The sequence below is a fragment of the Mirounga leonina genome, unplaced genomic scaffold, assembly GCF_011800145.1.
Source record: "Mirounga leonina isolate KUSES-001 unplaced genomic scaffold, KU_Mleo_1.0 Mir_150, whole genome shotgun sequence".
In the NCBI taxonomy this organism is placed as follows: Eukaryota; Metazoa; Chordata; class Mammalia; order Carnivora; family Phocidae; genus Mirounga; species Mirounga leonina.
The window spans coordinates 21835644-21843577 of record NW_023270374.1 but is presented as its reverse complement, the minus strand read 5'-3'; the positions used below and the strand labels follow the sequence as shown (position 1 = coordinate 21843577).

At 55.8% G+C, this 7934-nt stretch overlaps 1 protein-coding gene across 1 annotated transcript in view; it reads left to right on the top strand.

Annotated features, from left to right (window-relative positions):
• The first annotated feature begins 1061 nt into the window (after positions 1-1061).
• Positions 1062-7934, top strand: part of TGM6 (transglutaminase 6) — a 21295-nt gene continuing 14422 nt past the window's right edge. The window contains exon 1 of the mRNA XM_035006527.1: positions 1062-1068. Within this exon, the coding sequence (XP_034862418.1) occupies positions 1062-1068 (7 nt within the window). The remainder of the gene's footprint in view (positions 1069-7934) is intronic.

Genomic DNA, 7934 nt, shown 5'->3' with positions numbered 1-7934 from the left:
CGGGAACTCAGTTTCTCCCCCAGTTTCTCCTTCCAATTTCCAGGCTAGATTTCACTCAGGCAGAGCGGCAGGGCAGCATGCCAGCTCCCTTGTCCCACCCCGAAGCTCAGAAGTCCCAAACTGGAAAGTTCGCAGACTTTGAAGAGGTGGACAACCTCAGGAATGGTCCAACTCCCACAGGATGAGCGACTGCCAGAGCCGAGGGACAAGTGAGTCAGGGTCTCTGGGCATCCAGACCCTGTCCGTGAGTTATCTCAGTCTCCCCCAGGGTCGCCCTGTAAGGAGAGGCCCCTGTCTTCATTTTACTGCTCCTGTGACCAGGAGACGAGCTGGCCTTCAACCCCAGGCCTACGTGGGTCTGAAGTTTCTCCCTCTGAAACTCAGGGCTCCTTCCCGGAGGCCGAGGCTGCCGGTGGGGCCTGTGGGAGGCAGAGGGTGTGGCATGGTTGGGGGCCTGGCCCAGGGGAGCACTGCAGGCCCTAGCCCTGTAGATGCCTCCGGGAGCCCAGCACAGAAGAGAGCACCTTGGCCCGGGAGGCTCCTCCCCTCACCCAGGCTGGGAGAAGCCAGCCCCAGACCAGTTGCCATGAGCCCCGGGGTCCCGGCCCCGGCTCTGCAGCTTATTACCATGTACCCTGAGGGCACCCTCTCTGAGCCTCCGTTTTCTCATCGGAGGGCTGCTGGGAGGGTGAGAACGGGAGACCACAAGCCCAGTTCCCGTCGGCTTTCCTCTTCCCCCTCCTCTGTTCTTGCCAGGCTTGTGACCTTTCTGGGCCTCAGTTTCTCCCACAGACCAGCTCCCAAATCTGTGTGCAGAAAGCCTCTTGGCTGAAGCCACTCCCACGCTGGACACCCTTGAGGTGCGAACCAGGGCAATTAGTGGGTGATCAGGTGTCGCTGCTAGGGTAAGAAGGGCCACGCCTCCTCTAGGATTCTGACCGTCCTGCCTGGCAGCGCCCCGAGATTCGCCGTGTGAACTCGGGGCTGGCTGGCTGCTCCCACACGCCGTCCACACGGTCTGCACACCGCGCCCCAAGGAAGCAAGGGCAGGCTGCCCCGGCATGGCAGGTGAGTGGGCAGGGCCTAGGGCCTCGGGGCACAGGACCCCCGAGGGGAGCTTCAGGAAACTGCATGATCCCTGCGCTGTTCCCTCATGCTCCCAGAGATAGAAAGCGCCATCCCCAGACGGCCGGGCAAGGCCATGACAGAGCCCTTCCTGGCCTGGAGCCAGGCCTTCCCCGCCCACCTGGCGAGCAGGGGAAGAGAGGGGTGGGTAGAGAGAGGCCCCATGGGCTGTGTCCTCTTCAAATTCCCACCCCACAGACCCGAGGGCAAGAGCAGCTCTGTCTGAGGTGAAAAGAGCTACGTGACCTTGAGCAGGAGAATTTGCCTTTGGTGCCTCCATTTTCCCATCTATAAAATGGAAATTATTACAAATCTTCTCACGGGCCTGCTGTGAGGAACTGATGAGACCAAGTGTGCCAAACACCCCACAGTATCTCATGTGGGGCCTCATAGGCAGCAGACTCAGAAAATGCACCACCCTCTGTGGGTCCATTATAGTGAGGGGCAAACTCACTTCCACCCCAGGAACTCATCTGCTAGCTAACAATTACATATTTTATGCCTCCTCTGCCTCGGTGCTGGGGTCCAGGGGGTGAGCAAGTCAGCCCACGGAAGGGTCTTACTCTCGTAGGTCTTTAAAGGACTTTCCTAATTCTATGCCTCCTAATCTTCTATTGTCCAGGATCATGTGACAATCATATGAGTCAACTCTTGTTTATTTTTTGACTTTCAAAGGCAGGTAGTTTAATTTCCTTGTCATATTTGAACTTCTTCTCACTCCACCCTGGCAGTTGCTAACATTTATGGGCATCCTGGGCCCTGGCTCTTGGGCTGGGTCTGCTCCCTGAGGGCCTTGCCCCCCCAGCTCACTCCCCGATCGTTGTTTCAAGAGCTGGGGCTGCTTCTGCCCTGTTAGCCCTGGGTTCCAGGGGACTGGCTCTGCTTCTTTGGGGATCTACATTTCAGGGCACACCTAGAGGTCCTTCTTCCCTAATTATCTGATACACTATCAGACTTAAAGTTGACAAAGTTTAATGGCTGAGAAAAGACCCTTCTGGGAGCAGAGTCAGGGACAGGGGTTTCCAGTGTCAGATCTGTTACTAACTTGCTGGATGGCCATTCCTCTCTCTGAAGCTCAGTTTCCCCTTCTGTAAAATAACGGGGAGACCCATCACACCTAGCAAATAGAAGTGACAGTTAGGTCGAATTCAGTTCCTTGGTCGTCTGGGTCTGGGTCTTCCTGGTTTCTTGGGGACCTACTCCTCTGAGCGGTAAGCACCTGCCCACCATGGAATCGGTGCGTGAATGACCAAGACATTGGATTCTGAAAGCAAAGTGCATGGCCTGCGTACTGATTCTCCTCTCCCCGCTGTCCATGGCAGACATCACTAGTTGAGCCCCGAACTCCCTCCCTTCCCCCCTCCCCCGTCCCCGCCATGGGACCTGGATGTGGCCCCGGGATTCTCCTCAACATAGTTCTTCAAGTAGTCCTACCAGTCGATCGGTGCCAGCAAATGAAGAAACCTTTTGCCATTATTGGATTATAATAAGCTTTCAGCTCGGAAATTCTAAGAACCGAAGGACATACTCTGGGCAGAGGTTGGTTCTGGCCAGGAAGTTCTCACTATTGCCTAGTGGTGAGAGAGGCCAGCAGCTTCCAACAGGACCAGAAAGGAAAGGGAGATTGGACAGCGGCCCCAGGCAATGCCCCAATTATCATTTAGCTGTGGAGGTCAGGTGCTCGTGATGCACACTAAGGATAGGGTCACGGTGGGGCCCATTAAAAACCAATTACGCGGAGTCCAGAGTCTGGGAGAGGTTGCTGATGTCAGCAGAGGCTCCTGGGCTCAGCCCCACTGGCCAGCCCTAGGGCTAAGACAGAGATCTGGGGAGGAGAGCATCACCAGCTGCCTGGTGTCACCCCAGGGCCGGAGGAGAAAGAGTTGGGGGGTGAGCTAAGGCTAGGGGTGGGTTGGTGGTGAAGAGCGGGGGTGGCGGAGCAGGAGGCAAACCTTTCCTCCAAGTAGGACCCATTCTTAGGCTGACGTCTGGGGCCAGCAGGTGAGCAAGGGAGCTGGAGACAAGATGCACTTGGCCGGGTGGAGTGGCAGGAGGGGCAGATGGTGAAGGATCTCGAATGGCAGCATCACGGCTGTGGGTCTGATGGCTCTGGAGCAGGGGAAATGACACGCTGACCCTCGTGCAGTCAGGAGAGTCCCTTCTCCTCGCAGAAGCTGGGTTTCTCCATAGTAACGGGATGGACTGAACAGCATGAGCTGCGAAAAGCTGAGAGGCTGTTGGAGCTGTGTGGTAATTTCAGCAAGAGGTGAAGAGGGGAGGGTACAAAGAAAACCAGTGTGTGTGGGAACAGGGAAGGGGCGGACCGAAGCGGTGGGGGAGATGTGGGGAGAGGAGGAGGCCCACCCTGCACAGACCCAGCAAACTGTGGACCCGGCACCGGGCTAAGTACCACATGCAGAGGGAGACCGCTCACCCTGGCTGACGCTTGTTGCCGGAGACTGTTTATTAAATGGCTCCTCTCATTCTCTGGATTTCCAGGCTTGGGAGACACATTTTCTCCCCGCCCTACTTATGGTCCTTACCTCCTCTTCCCGAAAAGCCTATGAGCAAAGTATTATTATGATTGCCACTTTCCAGGGAAGGCGATCTGAACCTCAGAGAGGTCCATTCACTTATCCAGGGCCACACAGCCAGTAAGTGGAAGATACGGGAGAACACTGGACAGGCAGTGAGCAGCTCTTGGGCAAGTGCTGATGAAAATCAGATTCATAAGCCGCACGCGTACTGAGCACCTCATAGGGGCCAGGTACTGTGCTAAGTACTCCACGTGACTTGTTCCCCTTCAGCGTTACCACCTGAGGGGGCGGCTCCTACCACAATGCGCATTTCACCGGGAAACTGAGGTTCAGAGAGGTTCAGTCACTTGCCTCAGGTCACACAGCCGGTGATGGGTGAAGCCTGCATTTGAATTAACGTGTGTGCCTCTGAAATCGCCGTGGAAGGGAAGGCCAGGAGAGGAAGGTGGGTGGGAGAAGGAAACGACAGCAGCTGGAGGGGCCACGAGGCTTCGCGGTGACAGGACAGGCGGAGAGAATGCTCTCACGGCATCCCTCTTCCCTCATGTCTGGCGGGCACAGCCTCAGGTTTGGCATCCGTGGGCCTTGAGCTCAGGGCTGGAGCTAGCCCCGCATATCCCCAGGGCGGGGGCCCCGGGGCTGACAGCACGTCCCCCAGTGTGTCCTCAGGGCCTCAGGCGCAATGTCGATCAGAGAAGTCCTCCCCCATCCCTTCCCTGGGGCCCACCCGGGGCCGGTGTGACCAGCCTCCGTTAATGCAGGCTCCGGGGTGGGGGGGCATATTGTGGGCAGGGGCTGAGAGGAACCCCAGGGGTATCCGAAGCACTTGATTCAGCAAACCGCCAACTACCAGCTCTTCTGGACTCATTTCACAGATAAGGAAACTGAGGCCCAGAGAGAGGAAACGACTTGGCCCCTATCCCATGGGGAGCCAGCGGCAGGTGTCCCACCTAGGCCCAGGACTGCAGAAGGAAGGAAGACAGGAAGGAAGGGCCAGTTTGGGAATGCGACGGGTTGACAGAGGGGATTATGCGTAGGTGGGGGGCACAGGGTGTGGGCACTGGTGTTGATCCCCAAGGGTGTGCCAGGAAGCTGGGGAGCTCCCCTTTTCACACCCTTGTCCCAGCTGAGGGACAGGGAGGGACATCCATTCATCCAACCAACATTCACTGAGCCTCTACTGGGCCCCGGCCCTGAGCGGGCCTCAGCCGACGCAAACAGAATGAGACCCGGGCCTTGCCTTCACAGCGCTCACAGTGGAGGAGAGAGACATGTAAGCAAACAATTATGTCTGGGCTTCCTTGAAGACTGATTAGAGACACAACCTTAGTCTCGGCAGAATTGGAGCTGAGCACATGGAGGAGGCGACGTCAGGTTTACTTTGATAGGGGTTCTGGAAGCCATCCCGCATGCACACCTATCTCCTGGCCTTGGGCTGCCCCATACGAAGGCCCCCCCCCTCTGTGCCCAGTGGTCCCCATGAGGGCTGAGGAGGACACCAGTTAGGACCCAGTTGGGCTGTAATCACCAGAAAAGTGGCTTTCTCCCTGTGGGATCCTGCCCCCGACCCCCCAGCGCTCACAATCAGCCCGCAAATGCCGGGTCACGAGGGTGTGATGGTCCCGAATACCGATGGCGCGGGACCCAGAGCAGTGACCTCCGGGGTCAGGGCAGGCATGGCGCGGGGAGGGTGGCAGCTCAGGATTTCTCAGTAACAGCTCTGCAAAGTCAGCAAGGGCCAAAACCAAAACAGCTGTGTTCTGTGAGGGTAAGGGAAAGGCCGAGCAGGGACAAATGGGGGCCGGGGGTGGGGGGGAGTTGCAAGAAAAAAGTCTTTGGTTCAGCGGAAGGAAGAACTTTTTAACATCGGGGCGGTGGATGAGCCGCCTCTCAGAGGTATGCAAGCTGGAATTATGACCCTGTAGTCACCGAGAATTCGGAGGAGGGACTTTGACTTCGGCAGGAAGTTGTGAGAGAGATGGTCTCTGAGATTTGGGGGTAATGATGGTAATAGCAGAGTGACTCATTCCACTCCTCCTGCCCCACCGCAATGAGGCTCCAGATGCCCAGAGGGCGGTGGGAGCTGGTTTGGGCTGTGACAGGGAAAGGTGAAGCCAAGATGGGATCCCTGGGACTTGAACCCATGACCCGGAGCCCAAGGACTCTTTTTACCTCCTAACCACCCCCCTCACAAGAATCCCTGGGGCGAGCCAGCACTGAGAAAATTACCACCCAATAACCTTATCCCCTGCTCCTTGCTCATCCCCTACAAAACAAAAGGAAACGAAACACAAAAAAACAACTGCATCCTGTTCTGGCCTGTCCCCGCATGGGGTGTGGCTGGATTGGTGTCCTCGGGCAAGAAGTCCCTTTCTTTCCACCTCTGGGTCTCAGTTTTTGTCCTTAAAATACAGCCCTGGGCTTCTAATGGCCCTCGCACCTCTCCTGCTATCAGACAATCCCTTACGTACAAGGTAACTGGGGTTCCTGCCTGTGTCTGCAGACAAAACAGAGGCCACCTGAGCTCAGACTCCTGGGACCTGAGAGGAAGGTTTCTGACGGAGAACTAATGGGGCTGGACGGGTGGTGGATTCCATTCTACTATCAGGCAGGAGAATTAGCGTGCGAGGTGGGGGCAGGGGTAAGTCCTGGCTCTGCTATTCTGGCTACCGCCAGACGGGATCGCTGTTGGAACCAGTCCTTGCTCACCCACCGCCCCGCTGCTGAGCTTGGGGCTCAGTGTGCGCCGTGTTACGTTCCCGTTCACCTGGTCAGTCATTATCCCCAAATCATGATGCCCTGCAAGGGCTTCCGGCTGAGTTAGAGCTAGCTAGAACCAGCCTTTTCCAGGAATCTCAGGCCTGGGTATCGAGACTGGAGCACCAGCCTGGCTCCTCGTAAGTGGACACTAGTTGAAAGACTTTTGCGGTCTAGACAAGAAGGATGTCCATAGCCTCCCAGTGGAGGTCTCCAGAACCAGGCTGAGGAGCTGAGACTCGTCCTTGGGGGAGGAGAAGCACCCCAAGAAGTCGTGGAAGTCGGGGGCAGAGTATCTACATCTGCACCGTTCACAACTGCCTGTCGCTGGTCCACAGTCATTAGCTGCTGGTGAAGAGTAATCCTGGGACCAGCTCCATTCCAGCTACGGTGGAAAGATGGGAAGAATTACTTACAGGGCGTGCCTCAGGGCTCCCAGGCTGCACAGAGGACTTGGACTTGGCCTTGGCCATGGGAAGAGGCAGAGGTTAAGCCGGAAAAGGGACAGAAGCCTGTGGTATCAGAGTGCAGGTCCCACCTTCTCCAGGAAAGAACATGACACTTGCTGAGTGCCTACCATATGCAAAATGCCACACCACTGGATTTCCTGCAGGGGCAGTCTTTTTGGCTGAATCCTTCCAAGAACCCTGTGGGGTAGGTGCTCTCATGGCCTCCACTTTTTAGATCAGGACACTGAGACTCAGAAAGGTGAGGTGATGTGCCCAAGGGCACACGAGCGATGACCCAACTAGAGTCAGGCTCCAAATCCTGCGTTTTCTCCATCCCACACCCCAACGACGCAAGACAATTCCTGGTCTGGGTCCTTGCTCACCAGAGAGGCAGGATAGCATGGAACCCTGGCACCACCCATATAGCTGTGTGACCTTTGTAGAGTGACTTTACCTCTCTGTGCCTGAGTTTTCTCATCAGTAGAATGGGGGTAATAGTAGTGCTTACCTCAAGGTTGTTGTCATGATTAACTGAATTTATGAATGTAAATCACAGAGGATGATGTCTAGCTCATGGTGAGTATTGAATATATATGTATTAGCTATTCATCTTATTACTCTCATTATCATACTTGGGGGCAGGGTGGCTTTCACATTACCTGGGAGAGTCTTACCAGGCCTCTAAGTTAGGATTTGCATACCGGAAAGAAGTTGATTGTTATTGTTGAAGAAGAGTCCTAAGGATTTATCCAGATGCCAGAGTTGCATGTTGAAAAGTTTTGCAGGTATGAACTGACAACCCAAACTTGGATGTGAAAGGTGTGTCACGGGGTGCCTGGATGGCTTAGTCAGTTAAGCGTGAACTCTTGATTTGGGCTCGGGTCATGACCTTAGGGTCATGAGATCCAGCCCCGCATGGGGCTCAGCACTGGGCGTGGAACCTGCTTAAGATTCTCTCTCCCTCTCCCTCTGCCCCACCCCCCTCTAAAAAAAGAAAGAAAGGAATGGAGGGAGGGAGGAGGAAGGAAGGAAGGAAGGAAGGAAGGAAGGAAGGAAGGAAGGAAGG